General features: G+C 44.8%; 2 protein-coding genes across 4 annotated transcripts in view; one reads left to right on the top strand and one right to left on the bottom strand.

Moving 5' to 3' along the window:
* ATP6V0A4 (ATPase H+ transporting V0 subunit a4) overlaps positions 1 to 6,073 on the bottom strand; it is a 91,037-nt gene extending 84,964 nt beyond the window's left edge. For both annotated transcript variants that reach the window (XM_049894112.1, XM_049894114.1), the window contains exon 1: positions 5,880 to 6,073. The gene's annotated coding sequence lies outside the window, so the exon portion shown is untranslated. The remainder of the gene's footprint in view (positions 1 to 5,879) is intronic.
* TMEM213 (transmembrane protein 213) lies at positions 5,798 to 14,660 on the top strand. Of its 2 annotated transcripts, XM_049894117.1 has the most exons (4): positions 5,798 to 6,099; positions 10,608 to 10,679; positions 11,581 to 11,771; positions 14,317 to 14,660. In XM_049894117.1, exons 1-3 carry the CDS (start codon positions 5,988 to 5,990, stop codon positions 11,748 to 11,750), a joined length of 354 nt encoding a protein of 117 aa, XP_049750074.1. In that variant the 5' UTR covers positions 5,798 to 5,987; the 3' UTR covers positions 11,751 to 11,771; positions 14,317 to 14,660. The 2 variants fall into 2 exon arrangements, with proteins under 2 accessions (XP_049750074.1, XP_049750072.1); XM_049894115.1 differs by lacking the exon at positions 14,317 to 14,660 and having other exon boundaries at positions 5,800 to 6,099; positions 11,581 to 12,453.
* The last annotated feature ends 4,021 nt before the right edge of the window (positions 14,661 to 18,681 follow it).

Below are 18,681 nucleotides of genomic sequence, written 5' to 3'. Positions count from 1 at the left end.
TTGCAGGACACAGAAGGGTGGTTTCAATATTTTGTACAAAAAACCACTGTGCCCTCTCCTTTTCTTTTTCTAATGAAATCTTATTGGTGAAAACAGGTAAAATTGGAGACAGCCCCATGGTCCTGGTCACCTCACTCCCAACCACTCCCATGGAGCCTGGTGACAGACATTGTGGTCTGGGTTTTTTTAGTATCTGTAAACAGATACCTACCCTAACCATTTTAAAAAAAAAAAAAAAAAACCTGAGAAACTGTACAAAGAACATCTAGCTCTGAGCAGTGCAACTTCCTGGTATACCGTCCAAAGTACCTGAGCAGGTTCCTGAGTGAGGTGACCCCAGTGTGGAGGTACTATGCACAGAACTGGTAAGTACAGCTCATAAAAATAAAGAATATAAATAATAAAATAGAAGTAAATAACAGTAGCCCTTCCTTTGGGAATCAACGAATGGTCAATCGAGTTTATCCTATTTTAGAAGAACAAAGTCATTTCATCTGTTGATGAGACTGTTAGTCTTTTAATTCCCCTGCAAACAGCTAATCCGAAACAATCTCAAATCATAGCATGTCAAAAAGAAGAGGAGAAAGGAGTCCCTTGGTGGCAAAAACAGTTAAGCACTTGGCTACTAAACAAAAGGTTGGCAATTCAAAACCTCCCAGAGATAGATGTCTTAGAAGAAAAGACCTGGTGATCTGCTTCTGAAGACTCAGCCATTGAAAACCCAATGGACCACAGCTCTACTCTGACATACATGGGGCTGCGCATGAGTGGGAATCACCTTGATGACAAGTGCAAGTTTCCTTCAAAGAGACCCAGGGTGACAGTTCGACTTAATAAATAAAAATTACCAAACAAAAATAAAGTTAATAAAAATAATAATTAGGACAAAAAGAAGGGAAGGGAGATGGGACACCAGCAATGTGATTTGATGCTGTCAGCTTTGATCAGTGGATGCTCCAAAAACCACCATCACTGCAACCCTAAACAGGGCCGTTTCAAAATCTATGTGTGCCCCAGGCTGTCGTGATTTTGGAGGCCATGTTCTGTTCCCGTAAAACATATTAAAATGCACTCAACATCCTACATCCAGTTGTTTTTGTTTAAATGTTTGAAATAGATTTTATAGTTTTGCTTTCGAAATAATAACTTGATTTCACAGAGTTTTATTGCTTTTTACTGTTCATATTTTTGGTCTGGTAATATCTTTTCCTTCCTTTTTTCTTTTTTTTTTTAATATCTTTTCAGGTCTCAAACAACTTTGAGACTCTTAGAAATCTCATAGGCCCCAAGCACTGCTCTTTTCTCTGGTGCCTAGTGGTTAAATCAGTCAATGGCTTCTTGCTTTCTTCATGTATGATGTCCTTGATGTCTTTCTACAACTCATCTGGTCTTCGGTCATTAGTGTTCAATATGTCAAATCTATCCTTGAGATGGTCTCTAAATTCAGGTGGATGTACTCAAGCTCATATTTGGCTCTCCTGGACTTGTTCTAATTTTCTTCAGCTTCAACTTGAATTTGCATATGTGCAATTGTTGGGCCGTTCCATAGTCTACCCTTGGCCTTGTTCTGACTGATGATATTGCACTTCTCCACCATCTGTTTCCACAAATGTAGTAGATTTAATTCCTGTGTATTCCAGCTGGTGAGGTCCATGTGTATAGTCGCCATTTACATTTTTTAAAAAAGTGTTTGCAATGAAAAAGTCATTAGTCTTGCAAAATTCTATCATGCAATCTCCAGCATCATTTCTATCATCAAGGCCATATTTTCCAACTACCGATCCTTCTTTGTTTCCAACTTTCACATTCCAATCACCAGTAATTATCAGTGCATCCCAATTGCATGTTTGATCAATTTCAGACTGCAGAAGTTGGTAAAAATCTTCCATTTCTTCATCTTTGGCCTTAGTGGTTGGTTCGTAAATTAGAATAATATCATCTTAACTGGTCTTCCCTGTAGGCATGTGGATATTCTCCTATCACTGACAGCATTGTACTTCAGGATAGATCTCGAAATGTTCTTTTTGACAATATATGCAACGTCATTTCTCTTTAATTTGTCATTCTTGGCATAGTAGACCATATGATTGTCCAATTCAGAATGGCCAATACCAGTCCATCTCAGCTCATTAATTTCCAGGATACCAATGTTTATGCATTCCACTTCACTTTTGACAGTTTTTGATTTTCCTATATTCATACTTCATACATTTCATGTTCTGATTATTAATGGATGTCTCTTTTCATTTTGAGTAGTGGCACATCAGAAAATGAAGGTTCCGAAAACTTGACTCCATCCACATCACTAAGGTCAACTGTAATTTGAGGAGGCAGCTCTTCCCCAGTCATCTTTTGAGTGTCTTCCAACCTGAGGAGCCCATCTCCGGGCACTATATCAGACAACTTTCTGCTGCTATTCCCTGGCTAATTTTTTTTTTCAGAAGTAGCCCCCCAGGTCCTTCTTCCAAGTCTGTCTTAGTCTGGAAGTTCAGCTGAAACCTGTCCACCATGTGTGACCCTGCTGGTATTTGAATACTGGTGGTATAGTTTCCAGTATCACAGCAACACGCAAGCCCCCCCAGTATGGCAAACTGACAGACGTGTGGGGGCCATAAAGATTACAGCATCAAAAACCCTATGGGACAGTTCTACTCTGTCCTATAGGGTGGCTATGGATCAGAATCTTCTCAAGAGCGATGATTTTGGGAGAACTTTACAGGGGCTAGCACATTCCGTGCTGAACGTGAATTACCCCATTCAATCCTCACAACTTTGAGATAGGTGCTGTTGTCCTACTGCCTCTCAGAAATGGAAACTGAAGCTTGGGCATATTGAGTAACTTGCCCAGGGTCACCCAGCCAATAAGAGGAGGGAGTGGAATTCGATCCCAGGCTGGTCTGAGGCCACCCTCACCCCAGTTAAAAATCTTGCCTCCATCCTGGATTCTGGCCTCCTCCTTGGTGAGGTTTCTTTGATTTCACCTCCTTAATGCCTCTGGCTTCTGTTCCGCCTTCTCCATCCTCAGTTCAGCTTCCTCATTTCAGTTCCTTGTGATCTCTGGCTGGGATCATTGCAATAGCTTCTTAGGGGATCTCTTTCCGACTCTAGGCCTGTTCTTCTCAGATTCATCCTCATGTTTCTAAATACAAATGTGTCCACAGCTGTAAGTCCCTTAGACATAGTGCCCCAATCACATGCCAGATAAAGCCCAATTTCTTTTGTCTGGCATTCAAGGCCTGGTACAATCTCTTCTTAGCCTAGCTATATAAACCGCAACCCCATCCTATGCTTCTGGGCCTGTTTTTATTAGCTGCCATTGAGTCGGCCCCCCAAAAGGTCCCATGCACAACAGAAGGGAGCAGTTGAGGATCAGAACTCTGTGATCCATAGGGCTGTCAATGGCTACTTTTCAGAAGTAGATCACCAAGCCTTTCTTCCAAGTCCGTCTTGGTCTGGAAGCTCTGCTGAAACCTGTTCCGCCTCATAGCAACATGAAAGCCTCCACTGATGGATGGGTGGTGGCTGTGGTTGAGGTGCGTTGACCAGAATTGAACCCAGGTCTCCCACATGGAAGGGGAGAATTTACCACTGGACTACCACTGTCCCCAATCCCGGAATAATAGAGTATTCATGACTTCTGGAATGAGGGGCACAAGTTCATGCCTTGGAGGCCTTGCACATACCATCCCCTTCTCCTCCTCCTGTGCCTGTTGAACCACACACCTTTCAAGTTTTAGGTCAAAATATCACATCCCTTGTGAATGTTCTCTGAATCCTCTAGCCCGCAACCCTCTTCCATGGTTTTCTGGTTCTTTGTAGAAACCAAACTTTCTGCTGAGTCAATTCCGACTTGTAGCGATCCTGTAGGACAGAGTAAAACTGCCCAAGGCTGAAATCTTTAAAGGAACAGATTGCCAGGTCTTTTTCCCAGAGAGCCGCTGGATGGGTTTGAACTGCCAGGGCTTAACCACTGCACCACCAAATCAATAGCCAGCCTAAATGTCACTTCCCATATGACTCTTTCCCCTGAGTCTCTCCATCAGACTTAATCACTCTTTCGTGTTCCCATAACTTTCGAAACCAGTCCAGTTGTCAGTGTTTATAGGCCTATAGGGTTGCTATGAGTCAGAATCTACTCGAAAGGAACAGGTTTGGGTTTATTGGTTTTATATGTATATGTACACTTATACATACCTTTTGGTTAACAGCCAAGATCTTAACCACTCCATACGTATGTCCTGTTGGCACAGTGGATAAGGGCTATGGCTGCTAAACAAAAGGTCAGCAAGTTCAAATCCATCAGTCGTTCCTTAGAAACCCTATAAGGTCACTATGAGTCCAAATCAACTCGACAGCAACAGGTTTGGTTTTGTTTACATATAGAGAGAGGAAGAGAATGAGCACCTTAGGGGATCTCTCTCCAAATCCAGGCCCGTCCTCCTCAGATCTATCCTCATGTTTGTAAATACAAATGTGTTCACATCTGTATACATATATATATAATACCAATTGCTGTCGAGTTGACACCAATTCATGGTGCCTCCGGGTGTTTCAAAGTAGAACTGTGCTCCACGGGGTTTTCAATGGTTGATTTTTTGGGAAGTAGATATCCAGGCCTTTCTTCTGAGGCACCTCTGGGTGGATTTGAACCTCCAGCCTTTTGGTTAACAGCCGAGTGTGTTAACTGTTTGCACTACCCAGGGATTCCCATAACTTATAGAAGATGACCATTTTTAAGTCTTACTATATTGTACCAAGGAGCCCTGGTGGCACAGGGGTTAAGAGTCTGGCTGCTAACCAAAAAGGTTGGCAGTTCGAATCCAGCAGCCACTCCTTGGGAACCCTATCGGACAGCTCTACTCTGTCTTATATGGTCCCTAAAAAAAAATTTTTTTTTTTTTTTTTTATGAGTCAGAATCAACTCCATGGCAAAGTGTTTCGGTTTGTTGCTGTTGTTGTTACATTGTGTCAAGATTCTTTCTTCACTGTTGCTCTCACTGCTGGACTGTGTTCCTCAAGGGCAGGGAACATGTCTCATTCACCTTTGGGTCTAGGCTGATGCCTTTCCTATACGTGGTGGGTTGTCAATAAATGCTTCAGACTAAAAGCAGAGCTGCAATCAAGCTACTACTCAGCTCAAAATCTTTACAAAGCCTCCCCATCACCTGCTGACTTTGTTTCAAACTCCTCAGCCCGTAATTCCAGGTGCTCAACCTCCTGGCTGTTCATTTGCACCCCAGCCCACCCTTCTCAGACCACTTGTGCTCCGGGCTGCAGCCACAGTAGACTTCTGAGTCCTTTCTCGCCTCTGGCCTTAGCTCACCTGTCACTTCTATCTACAAGGCTGTCTTCTTCTCTCTGCCTGTCAAACTCTTACCCAGCCTTCAAGACCCAAATCAAACACCCTGTTCTCATGAAGCACCATTTGGCAAAGGTGCCCCTTTGCTGCTCAGACCCGAGGCCCTCTGTCTCTCCCGAGTCCCTCCTGAAACGCTGCTCTGTGTCTCAGTGACCTGTGCTCGTAGGTAAAGCACTTTGGGGACAGGTATTCCCAGATTAGCATGGTGCAGTGTGCAGAGCAGGTGCTCAGCAAATATTGAATGAGGTGGAAGAGGGACTCCATCACCATGCCTACAAATTGAAGAGCCAGCAAGGAGCAGCAGGTAGGACTCTCCTCTTCCTCCCACCCTTCTCTCCTGTTCTCAGTAGGGACAAAATTTGAGTTTAAGGAGGAACAGCATAAATTCTCCCTCCTCCTCCCCCTCTTCCCCAGCCAACAGAGTTGACTTTCCTTGTAGGGAGGTCAGAGCGAGGTGTGACAGTCAAGTTGCCTTTGCTCCACCCCCTCTCTTTTCCCCAAACACAGAGCAGAAATTCACCTGAGACAGAGAACAGAGCTGTATTCAAACTCCTGCAGGGCGAGTGTCCCCAGCACAGCGCCCTGTTCACACAGGTCACAGCACAGTACTCAGCTGACCTCCACGGAGATGGTGCAGACAGCCGCCTGCTTCTCCTGCAGGAAGAGCCTCGCCTCTGTGACCCGGGCCACAATGACCCTCAGTCTCCTCTTCGTCTCCTTCTACTCTGTTTGCTTAGCAGGTAGAGTTGCGAGCTTTATTCCAAACCCTGCTTGGAAGAGGGAGGGAGGGAGGAAGAGAAAGAGGGAGGGGAGAAGGGGCAGGACTTTTTGGTCAGGACTGGTCCTTCACAAAGAAAAGAGGAAACAGAGGTGGTGGGGTTGGATGGGGCACCTTACATTTACCAAGATCAAATACTTAAGGTTCATCTAGGACAGCAATAGCCACCTAGGCTGGCCTTTGCCTCAAGCAGAGAGGAAAAAACAATTTGCAAATCTCCCCCATCAGGGGACAAATTGGCCTGAAACCATCTTTGGTCTGTAGTATCTCCTGGCTCCCTCCTTCTCCCTTCCCGGGGGGTTGTGGTTCACAGCCCCTCCCTTCCCTGAGGTCCCTTCCCTGCCCCCTTACCTCCTCTGCACCCTTCACCCACCTTAACGCCAGGAAAACTGTCTGTTCTTTCTCTGAGACACTCAATGTTGGGTTACCGCCCCATCTTCCTGTGGAGTCCAGGGGAGTTGTGTGGTGTTCCTGCCTTTCCCAGGTTGTACTCTTCGCGACATGGATGGGGACCTGAACTACACACGCCTGCTCCTGCTTTTTGCCCCCACCTTGATCTTGCTCCTCCGCCCCCCTCAGCCTCAGCACACTGCCCCAGTCCCTGACAGCCTCTCCTACTCTCCAGCTATCCCCCAAGCCTGGGTCTGCCCCTCTCAGCCTCAGCCTCTCCTGGAGCCACTGAGCTTCAACTCATGCTGGCTTCCACAACCACCTAGCTGTGAGACCGTGAGCAAATTGCTTAACCTCTCTGCGCCCCATTCTCCTTATCTATGCTGTTGTGCATCATCGGGTTCACCCTGACTCATAGTGACCCTGTAGGACAGAGTAGAACTGCCCCATAGGGTTTCCAAGGCTGTAATCTTTATGGAAGCAGACTGCCTCATCTTTCTCCAGAGGAGTGGCTAGTGGGTTTCAACTGTCAACCCTCCAGTTAATATCCAAGCGCTTTAACCACTACACCACCAGGGCTCCTTTCCTTATCTATCCAAATCCTGTTGCCGACAAGTCAATTCCAACTCATCGCAACCCTATAGGACAGAGTAGAACTGCCCCATAGGGTTTCCAAGGGCACCTGCTGGATTCGAACTGCCTACCTTTCTGGTTAGCAGCCAAGTTCTTAACCACTGCACCACCAGGGCTCCTTCTCATATACAGAGTAGAGATAATCAAAGTTTTTAGTTATAGGGTGGTTGTAAAGATGAAATGAGATAACTGCCTATAAAAAAACTTAAAATAGCACATGGTAAGCAAATGAATGCTAACAATTATGGTTAGCGTGTCCATTACATTTTCTAACATCACCCCTCCCCAACAAAAGTGCATTATTGCTTTCTGTTTACCCTCGCACATAGGAACGATGGAGAGGATGGTGAAGGACCAGGCAGTATTCCCTTCTGTTGTACAGAAGGTCGCTATGAGTTGGACTCCACAGCCCCCAAGACAACAACCTTCACAGTGCCTTGCTTTTGTTAAGGGCTCGAAAATTGGACAATTTTAACTGCACTGCATTGTTGGGTCTTCCCGGTAGCCTCTACTTTGGAAGAGACCCCCAACTTGGGTCAGTCCCTGGCTGGCTCTGCTGATGAGGAAGGAACTGTTGTTAGCTGCTACCAAATCAGCCCCCAATTCATGGCAACACCATGTACAACAGAATGAAATGCCGCCTGGTCCTGCAGCAACCCCGTGGTCAGTTGCAGATCAGAGCATTGTGCTCCACGGGGTTTTCACTGGCTGATATTTGGAAGTAGGTCACCAGGCCTTTCTTCCCAGTCCATCTTAGTCTGGAAGCTCCTCTGAAAGCTGTTCATCATCACAGCTGAGGACAAGCCTCTACTGACAGACGGGTGGTGGCTGCTCATGAGATGCAGTGGCGGGGAATCGAACTGAGGGATGAGGCTGATGTTTAAATTCTTAGGAATTTGCAGCTGGGCTGTTCAGTTTGAACCACAGAAACTGCTGATTTGGGACCTGTGAAAATGGCAATCTCATATGGGTTTAGCCCAATGTCATTGTTAGGTGCCATCAAGTCAATTTTCGCCTCATAGCAGCCCCATGGGTGACAGAGTAGAGCTGCCCCATCACGTTTTCTTGGCTATAATCTTTACGAAAGCAGGTGGCCAGGACTGTCTCCTGTGGAGCCTCTGGGTGGGTTTGAACCACCAACCTTTAGGTTAACAGCTCTTTGCTTAATCATTGTTCCACCAGGGCTCCTCTAATCTAACCCTAACCCTAGAATCCAATTAAACAGGTTTTTTTCAACTCACTTGCTCTGTATAGGAATCACTTACAAGACATGAAATGAAAGTCAGGGTCAAGGAGGTTATTTGGGTCATAAGGAAAATTCAAGTGTGGAAGAATCAATTTCACCAAAGCAAATAAATACCAAGCACTAAGCCATTTAGCTGTAAATAATTTACAGTTAGCAGTCAGATTGCATCATGGTAATTACAGGACATTGCAGTGGCGCCGGGGTTGGGTGGAATAAAATTAGTCTAAACAGCCATTTTATGACCTTGGCTGAGGAAGAAATTTCTCCCTAGCGGGTCCTGCTATGTAACAAGGGCCTTTGAAGGACATGTTGACTTTCAGTGCAGCCTTAAGAGTTTTCAACCATTTCTCTGGCTTGGTTTTGTTGTGTCGTGTTTTGTATTTCCAAAAAAGCAGATTTCCAGAAAGATTCTCCAAAATGGACCTCTTGGTTTTGGTCTACTTAGATTAAAAACCAGTCGCCGCTGAGCTGATTCCCACTCATGGCGACCCCGTGTGTGTCAGAGTAGAACTATGCTCAGTACGGTTTTCAGTGTTTGGTTTTTCAGAAGTAGATCGTCGGAACTTTCTTCCAAGATGCCTCTGGGTGGACTTGAGCCACCAACCTTTTAGTTAGCAGTAGAGCGTGTTAACTATTTGCACCACCCAGGACTCCACTACTAAGATTAGTGCTGTGTAACGGAAATTTCTTTGATAACAGGATATCTGCGCTGTCCAATATGGTAGCCACCAGTGGAAACCGTGATGGCGTAGTGGTTAAGAGCTATGGCTGCTAACCAAAAGGTTGACAGTTGGAATCCACCAGTTGCTCCTCGTACATGGATCACTATAGGCTCACTATGAGTGGGAGTCAACTCGACAGCAACAAGTTTGGTTTTTGTTTTTGTTTTAGTGTCAACTGAGCACTTGAAATGTGGCTAATGTGACCGGGAAACTTAATGCCTATTTTTATTTCATTTCAATAAATTTAAGTCTCTGCAAATGACCAGTGGCTACTCTATTGGACAGTGTGACTTAGACCAACTATCTTCTTATTCTCAGTTATGGGAGAGAACATGAGAAACGGCTTTTCTTCCTCAGAGACCCTATGTTCACCTCCACAACCCCGCCCCGAAACTCTGACAGAACTTGAAGAATTTCTGCTCACGTTCTTTTCGTCTTCAAGCTCCTTGCTCGTCAGCCAAAGGGCAATTCTAAGTGCTGAGTGTTCTCGCTCTCTGCAGACTTGCTTGTGTGGGGTTTAATTTCTTTCATAACTATTTGCCTGGGTAGCAATATCATAGTTGAAAGGAATAAAGAATCAAGGTCGGATTTCGGTGTTTGTTTGTTCAAGTGTCTGGAGTGAATTTTTTACTTATAAAAAGACATTTGAGTTCAGTGGTTGTTGTAATATATACTGGAAAAGCCACTTCTATCCACATGAAAAGCAGCTAAAGTGGAGTGTTTGGGGAGCTACACAGCAGGCCCTCCATTCCTGAAGGGCAGTGAGGAAGGGGCGCTGAATGAGAATAGAAGGAGCATTCGCTTTGTTGAATAAAGCCTCAATATACCTATAATTGGAAACCCTGGTGGTGTAGTGGTTAAGTGCTACGGCTGCTAACAAAGAGGTCAGCAGTTCAAATCCACCAGGCGCTCCTTGGAAACTCTATGGGGCAGCTCTACTCTGTCCTATAGGGTTGCTATGAGTTGGAATCGACTCGACGGCAGTGGGTTTGGTTTTTTGTTTTATACCTATAATTGGAGCCCTAGCGTCACGGTGGTTAAGAGCTCAGCTGCTAACCAAAAGGTCAGCAGTTCAAATCCACCAGCCACTCCTTGGAAACCCTATAGGGCAGTTCTACTCTGTCTTAGAGGGTTGCTGTGAGTCGGAATGACTCGACCTCATGGAGTCGACTCTTACTCATGGTGACCCCATGTGTGTCAGTGGACAACTGTGCTCCACGGGGTTTTCAGTGGCTGATTTTTTAGAAGTAGGTCATCAGGACTTTCTTCTGAGGCACCTTCAGGTGGGCTCAAAACTTCAACCTTTCGATTAGCAGCTAAGTGCCCTAACCATGTGCACCACCCAGAGACACCTATACCTGCAGTGGCACTTCCTACAATGTTCACCTTCATAACACTGCTGATTTACAAAAAAGATGGCAGACTCTGCTGGGAACAGCCTTTCCTTCTGCCTGACACCATCTCTTGTCTTCCTTCTAGAAGCAAACAGCAGCAACTCCTCAGCCGTGACCGACCCTCAGCCAGACCCCGGGACCCTGGAGCAGTGCCCCAGTAAGCTCCTCCTGCCCACTGCCTAACCCCAGAGCTGGCCGGGACGGGGGGGCATAGGCCTTCTGGCTTCGTCAGGTGGTGGTGTCGTGGCGGAGTGCCTGCCTGGTGCACTTTGTTCATGGGCCCCCAGAAGTGTGTACGGAACATGTCTAAGAAGCTACCTTGGCCTCAGCTAATCCAAGGTCATAATCTTTGGCACAAGTGGCTTTAATGACCCAAGAATGCTTGCAGAAATTTGGAGTGGAGAGATCACAGAAGTCAGCTCATCCAACTTCTTTCCAGTGCAGGAGCCTGTAGGGTTGCTATGAGTTGGAATCAACTAGATGGCAACCCGTTTTGTTGTTGTTGTTGTTGTTGTTGTTGTTGTTTTTCTTTCTTTCATGCTCTACTCAAATACTTCCAGTTGCAGGGAACTCAGTACTGTGCAAAGCAACCCCTCTTCCCAGTGTGTGTCACAGTAGAACTGTGCTCCACAGGGCTTTCAATGGCTAATTTCTTGGAAGTAGATCACCAAGCCCTTCTTCCAAGGCACCTCTGGATGAACTCAAACTGCCAAATTTTCAGTTAGCAGCCCAGCGCTTAACCATTTGCACAACCTAAAAGATCCCTGGCTGTTTGCTCTAGGCTACTAACTGAAAAGTTGGCGGTTCAAATCCACCCAGCAGCACTGTGAGAGAAAGGCCTGGTGATCTGCTTCTGTAAGATTACAGCCGAGGAAACCCCACAGGGTGCGGTTCTACTCGGAAGTACATGGGGTCACCATGAGTCGGAATTGATGGCAACAGGTATTTATTTTTTAAGTGAATGTTAGCGCCCAGGTTATCGCTGCTGTTGATAATGTCGGTTTTAGACAAGGGGCTGGGGGCTGGCGTCATACTTCCTTTCTCTCTCTTTCCCTCAGCTGTTGACTTCTGCCCGCTTGCTGCCCAGTGTTGCCATGCGGGTATGGATGAGTACGGCTGGATCGCGGCTGCCGTGGGCTGGAGCCTCTTGTTCCTCACCCTCATCCTGCTCTGCGTGGGCAAGCTGATGACACTCAAGCCCGACGATCCCAAGGGCCTGCCGTCCTAGCTCTGAGCCGACTCTAGGAAGGTCCAGGCCACCAAGCTAAGGACAGTGGGGTGGATCATTGTGCTAGTGTGCTTTCTGCTATTTTAAAGTTGTGCAACTTTCAGCTTCGGTTAGTTCTACAAAGGAAGAAGATTTTTTTTTTTTTTAATAAGGAAAGGCCGGTGTTGCCGTTGGAATGCTGACCTCCTCCAGGCCCCAAGAGGGCGCTCAAAAAATACACGGCTTCTCACCAAAAACAGGCTCTTTGTGTTGGTCAAGGGCATCACTGTGGTTTCCGAACATGAAAATCAACTTCAACCCTCCACCTTCCTCACCACCAAATCCAGTCAACACCCAGCTCTTGTTCTTTCCTCAAGCCATCTCCCACGGTTGTCTTGTCTCCCCGTTCTCACCAGCAGCACCCCTTCACTACACCTTCTGTAATTGTTTCTGGAATAGTTCATTAGTCCTTGCTGCCTTTGGGGTCTTCCTCCACAGCCTGCCCCTCCCATGGCATCTGTTACTCCTGCCTAGCTCCTTCAGTGAAACAATGAAGCTCCTCCCTGGTGTGTAGTCCTCTGTACGAGGTCAACCTCTTTCCAGGCGGACCTCCCAGCGTGTCCTGGAGTGGAGGCTCTGACTGGTTGCCCTGACCCCTCCTCATCCTGGCCTCCTCAGCCTTCCTGCTGCCATTCCTCACTCTGCTTTCCAACCCCACCTCAAGCCTGGCTCAAAGGTGTAGGGTGGGTGGGGGGGGTGGGAGTGGGTGGGGGGGTGGGAGTGGGTGGGGGGGTGGGAGTGGGTGGGTGGATGAATGGATGGATGGACGGATGGGTGGATGGGTGGATGGATGGATGATAGGTGGTGGGTGGTTGGGGGGAAGGATGAATGAGTCCTTGCCTTAGATGCACTTATGATCATCACTGCATTCAGAAGCCCCGTTAGTCTCCAGATGGTTGAACTAACCAACCTCCATGGAACAAACTGGCTGGTCACTGCTCCCCCAGCAAACCGCAATCATCACACATAACATGGGGGACAGAGCCGTTGCTGTGAACTCTAGGGGGAGGGGAGGCTGGAGGAATCTGGGCAGGATATCAGAGAGAAGAAAGGACAGAAGGACTCTTTCTTTAGAAAACAATGTCTGTTCCTTGTAAGGAAACATGTATTTACATTGGATGAACTCTAAATAGTCCTAAGACAAAAAAGAAAAATGAAATAGAGGAAACGTTTTCTAGGGGTGGGAATGACTCAACTGCCAACTGCTCTTTCAGAAAATCTAGGTCAGTTTTCCAGCCAATGGGAACTGGAGGGATACCCCGGCTCATCCTGCTGCCTCCAAAGTGCCAGATAATTTCTATCTCAGTGGTTAATTGGTACAACGCGGTGGACATGTTGTTCTGAGTGTTGAATGATCGTGTGTCCTGCCTCGTGCACGGCTGTTGATTTACACATGAGTACATGTTCCACTTGTTCAGAAATTCAGGGAAAGAGTTCCCACAACATGTGGTGGTTTGCTACCTTAGAGATGATAAGGTTAAGTAGCACACTTTGATTTAATATCTGCAAACATTTTTCAGATAAAACAACACTACACAGTGTAAAGAGCAGTCAAAAGGAGGGTGGGTGATTAAGATTTACTTCTGGCTAACGCAAGCAGAAGCAAGTCACTTTATCCCACTGAGTTTCAACTTTCTAAGAGGAAAATATAAGAATTGCACCAAACTGGTGGTTTCAAACTTGGTTAAAAAATACATTGAGTTATTTGAGGTGCTGCCCGGAAATGGGGTGGGCGTGAGGTCCACCTGGTCAAACAGACATGGTGGCTCTTTGTTGTTGTTGTTGTTAGTTGCCATCAAGTCAGCTCCAACTCATAACAACCTTATGTATAACAGAACAAATCTTTGCCCAGTCCTGTGCCATCTTCACGATAGTCGGTATGTTTGAACTCATTGTTGTGTCATTGTGTCAATCCATTCACTGAGGGTTTCCCTCACGTCCACTGGCCCTCCACTTTGCCAAACATGACGTCCTTCTCCAGAGGTCAGTCCCTCTTGATGACATGTCCAAAGTAAGTGAGTTGACATCTCAGACAATATTCTGTAACCCAGAGGGTTTTCACTGGCTGATTTTCAGAAGTAGATAGCCAGGCCTTTCTTCACAGTCTGTCTCAGTCTGGAAGCTCTGCCGAACCCTGTCCATCATGGATGGCCCTGCTGGTATTTGAAATACCAGTGTCATAGCTTCTAGCATTGCAGCAACATCCAAGCCACCACAGGACGACAGACTGACAGACGGGTGGTGGTCATGGCACTTACCTCTTATATGTTGGACCTCCGTAAGACAATTTCACTTGCTCTTCACAAACTGGCTGAGGAGTCTGAGGTCCCCTCCAGCTTTGTGAGATTCTTAGGCGACATTCACATACCTTGTGTGTGTAGTTTCTGCCACATCTCATTCAGGTTCAGGAATTTCGGAACTGCTTCCCTTTCATCTGCACAAGACCAAATCCAAACAATGGCTCCTGACTTGGAGATTGGCAGAAGGAGAGAAAGATGGTTATATCTTTCCACATTATGTCTTCCAGATGCTGCTTCTCAGATTCCTCCTCAGCTCGAACTGTCTTTATTACAGTCCAGCCAAGATCATCAATAAATAAAGCAGGGAAAGCCGGGGGAATCAAGCAACAACTTCGAGGGATCTAAGAGCTTCCTGGTAGAAAGCAACAGGACCTCCCGAACAGTAGATGTGCTTATATTTTTAAATTTTGCCTTTGGTGATTGATGCTTACCAATGAACAAATTTTGGAACTAGATAGTGGAGACGGTTGTGCAACATTCTAGATGTAACTCATGCCACTGACTTGTACACTTAAACGTGGTTAAGATGGCACATTTTATGTTATACCTATTTTACCACAATAAACAAAAAAGTTACACAAGTATGCAACTGTTTTCATTGGTTCAGCAAGTGCTACCAATACTTGCTGGTTTCTTTTTGAAAGTTTGTATTGTTATAAGAAATATATGAAGAACAGAATAACTAAGTTATACTTGGACATGCTGGAATCTAATGTTCCTTTAACAACTGATTGACAAGTATCAGGAGGGTCTTAGTACTCCCGAGAAGAGTGATATTTTAGGCGTCAAGTTAAATACCTTTGGATTTCAGATTTCAAAAATACTGTTCATAAAGTGATAACTCCTATACCTTGTGTACTAGCACCAAATTTTAAAGCCTAAATTATTTTATCAAGTTCATTCTTAGGATCACCAAATAAATTAAAATTGCAGGGCACGTTTACTCATAGAACTGTACTCATTTATTATTTATTACTATTATTATTTTTAGTTTCTCATTCAAAAATTTATATACAAATTATTTTGTGACCTTGGTTGCAATCCCCGCAATGTGTCCCCACTTTCTCCCTTTCCACTGCGAGTTCCCCATGTCCATTCGTCCAGTTTTCCTGTCATTTACTATTTTTTTTAATCTTTTTTTCTAATTGTACCTTAGATGAATGTTTACAGAACAAACTAGTTTCTCATTAAACAGCGCACACATTGTTGTATGACATTGGTTAAAAACACCACGACATGTCAACATTCTCCCTTCTCAACCTTGGGCTCCCTATTACCAGCTTTCCTGTTACCTCCCACCTTCCAGTCCCTGGCACCATCTAGGTGTACTGGACTCAGCCTGGTGGTGGAGGCTGTGGTAGCTGTGGTCCATTAGTCCTTTGGAGTAATCTTTCCCTTGTATGTTTAGTTTTCTTCATTCTCCCTTGCTCCCACATGGGTGAGACCAGTGAAGAATCCTAGATTGCCACTCACAGGCTTTTAAGACCCCGGACGCTCCTCACCAAAATAGAATGTAGAACATTTTCTTTATAAACTATGTTATTCCAATTGAGCTAGATGTTCCCTGAAACCATGGTGCACACAGCCCTCAGCCTAGCAACTCGGTCCCTCAGGGAGTTTGGATGTGTCTGTGGAGCTATCACGGCCTTGCCTTGTACAGATTGTGCTGGCTTCCCCACTATTGTGTACTGTCTTACGCATCACCAAAATTAACCCTTATCTATTGTCTATTTAGTGTTTTTCCATCCCTACCTCTCCCCTCCCTCGTAACCATCAAAGTTTCTTTCTTTTTGTATGTAAACCTTTTCGTGAGTTTTGACAGTAGTGGTCTCACACAATATTTGTCCTTTGTGACTGACTTATGTCACTCAGCATAATGTCCTCCAGATGCATCCATGTTATGAAATGCTTCGCAGATTCATCGTTGTTCTTTATCGTTGGGTAATACTCCATTGTGTGTACGTACCACAGTTTGTTTATCCATTCATCTGTTGATGGGCATCAGATTGTTTCCATCTTTCTGCTATTGTGAACAATGCTGCAATGAACATGGGCATGCATGTGTCTACTCATGTGATGACTGTTATTTCTCTAGGTTATGTTCCTAGTAGTGGGATTGCTATATCACATGGCATTTCTATTTCTAGCTTTCTAAGGAAGCAGCATATCGTTTTCCAAAATGGTTGTATCATTTTGCATTCCCACCAGCAGTGCGTAAGAGTTCCCATCTCCCTGCAGCCTCTCCAACATTTGTTAGTTCCTGTTTTATTGATCCGTGCCAGTAATTCCTAGTCATTTATTATTTTTATTGGACACATTTATGGTATACACCAAAGTTAGAGCCAGCCTTTCTTCCCATGAGGTTTTATCCACTCATCACCTGAACTTCTGCATCCTTCCTCTTCTGGGCCTCTCTGTAGAGGGTGTGGTTAATCCTGCCTCTCCATCCACAGCTGCCTGTCATTGTGCACAAGATCTGTGCAAGTGCCCCGTGGTTTCAGCTTTTATTCTTCCTTGCCCCCTTGCTCCCCACCCCGCCCTCAGGAACCATATGAGTCTTTGTATGGTCTCTTTAAAATATGAGGTAACTTTATCAATTTGGGTTTATTTAATTTGCAAATATTCACTGTCATCCTGCTGCTTGCTTTTTTCACTCAGTTGTATGTTTATAAGATCTAATTACGTGGCTAAGGAGCCCTGGTGGCGCACTGGTTAAGCACTTGGATGTTAACCAAAAGGTTGGCTATTCAAACCCACCAGCCACTGCACAGGAGAAAGACCTGGTAATCTGCTCCCATAAAGATTTCAGCCTAGAAAACCCTATGGGAGAGTTATACTCTATCTTATATACTCATACATGAAGAAAGCAAGAGGTCATTGAAAAGACACAAAAGAAAGAAAAGACCAAGATGGATGTCAGAGGAGACTCTAAAATTTGCTCTTGAACCTCGAGCAGCTAAAGCAAAAGGAAGAAATGATGAAGTAAAAGAACTGATGATTTCAAAGGGTGACTCGAGAAGACAAAGTATTACAATGACATGAGCAAATAGCTGGAGATAGAAAACCAAAAGGTAAGAATATGCTTGGTGTTTCTCAAGCTGAAAGAACTAAAGAAAAAATTCAAGCCTCAAGTTGCAATAGTGAAGGATTCCATGGGGAAAATATTAAACAACGAAGGAAGCATAAAAAGAAGATGGAAGGAATACGCAGAGTCATTAAACCAAAAAGAATTCATCGACATTCAACCATTCTAGGAGGTAATGTATAATCAGGAACCGATGGTACTGAGGGAGGAAGTCCAAGCTGCATTGAAGGCATTGGCGAAAAACGAGGCTCCAAGAAGTAATGAAATATCAACTGAGATGTTTCAAAAAACAGATGCAACACTGGAGGTGCTCACCCATCTATGCCAAGAAATATGGAAGACAGCTACCTGGCCAACCAACTGGAAGAGATCAATATTTATGACAATTCCCAAGAAAGGTGATCCAACCAAATGTGGAAATTATAGAACAACATCATTAATATCACACACAAGCAAAATTTTGCTGAAATCATCCAAAACCAACTGCAGCTGTATATCAACAGGGAACAGCCGGATTCAGAACAGCATGTGGAACCGGGGATATCATTACCGATGTCAGCTGGATCCTGGCTGAAAGCAGAGAATATGAGAAGGATGTTTACCTGGGTTTTATTGACTATGCAAAGGAATTCAACTGTGTGGATCATAACAAATTATGGATAACATTATGAAGAATGGGAATTACAGAATACTTAATTGTGCTCATGAGGAACCTGTACATAGATCAAGAGACAGTTGTTCGGACAGAACAAGGGGATACTGCGTGGTTTAAAGTCAGGAAAGGTGTGCATCACAGTTGTATCCTTTCACCACACCTGTTCAATATGCATGCTGAGCAAATAATATAAGAAGCTGGACTATAGGAAAAAGAACGGGGCATCAGGATTGGAGGAAGGCTCGTTAACAACCTGTGTTATGCACATGACACAACCTTGCTTGCTCAAAGTGTAGAGGACTCAAAGCACTTACTGATGAACATCAAAGACCACAGCCTTCGGTATGGATTACACCTCAACATAAAGAAAACAAAAATCCTCACAACTGGACCTATAAGCCACATCATGATAAATGGAGAAAAGTTGTGAAGGGTTTCATTTTACTTGGATCCACAATCAACACCCATGAAAGCAGCAGTCAAGAAGTCAGAAGAAAATCGATTTGGCGCTTTCTATAAAGCTAGAAATAGAACTACCATACGATCCAGCAATCCCATTCCTTGGAATATATCCTAGAGAAATAAGAGCCTTTACATGAACTGGTATATGCACACCCATGTTTGTTGCAGCACTGTTTACAATAGCAAAAAGATGGAAGCAACCAAGGTGCCCATCAACAGATGAATGGATAAATAAATTATGATACATTCACACAATGGAATACCACGTATCAATAAAGAACAGTGGTAAATCTGTGAAACATTTCATAACATGGAGGAATCTGGAAGGCATTATGCTGAGTGAAATTAGTCAGTTGCAAAAGCAGAAATATTGTATAAGGCCACTATTAT

The sequence above is a fragment of the Elephas maximus genome, chromosome 8 (genome assembly GCF_024166365.1).
Source record: "Elephas maximus indicus isolate mEleMax1 chromosome 8, mEleMax1 primary haplotype, whole genome shotgun sequence".
NCBI lineage: Eukaryota > Metazoa > Chordata > Mammalia > Proboscidea > Elephantidae > Elephas > Elephas maximus.
The sequence above is the reverse complement of the archived record's forward strand: the minus strand, read 5'-3'. Positions and strand labels throughout refer to the sequence as shown.

What these genes read in the sequence shown, in the direction of transcription:
- TMEM213 (XM_049894117.1), top strand. Translation starts at nt 5,988, where the DNA reads ATGGTGCAGACAGCCGCCTGCTTCTCCTGCAGGAAGAGCCTCGCCTCT. An exon ending in CTACTCTGTTTGCTTAGCAG is followed by an intron (nt 6,100 to 10,607) that starts GTAGAGTTGCGA and finishes TCTTCCTTCTAG; the next exon opens with AAGCAAACAGCAGCAACTCC. An exon ending in GACCCTGGAGCAGTGCCCCA is followed by an intron (nt 10,680 to 11,580) that starts GTAAGCTCCTCC and finishes TCTTTCCCTCAG; the next exon opens with CTGTTGACTTCTGCCCGCTT.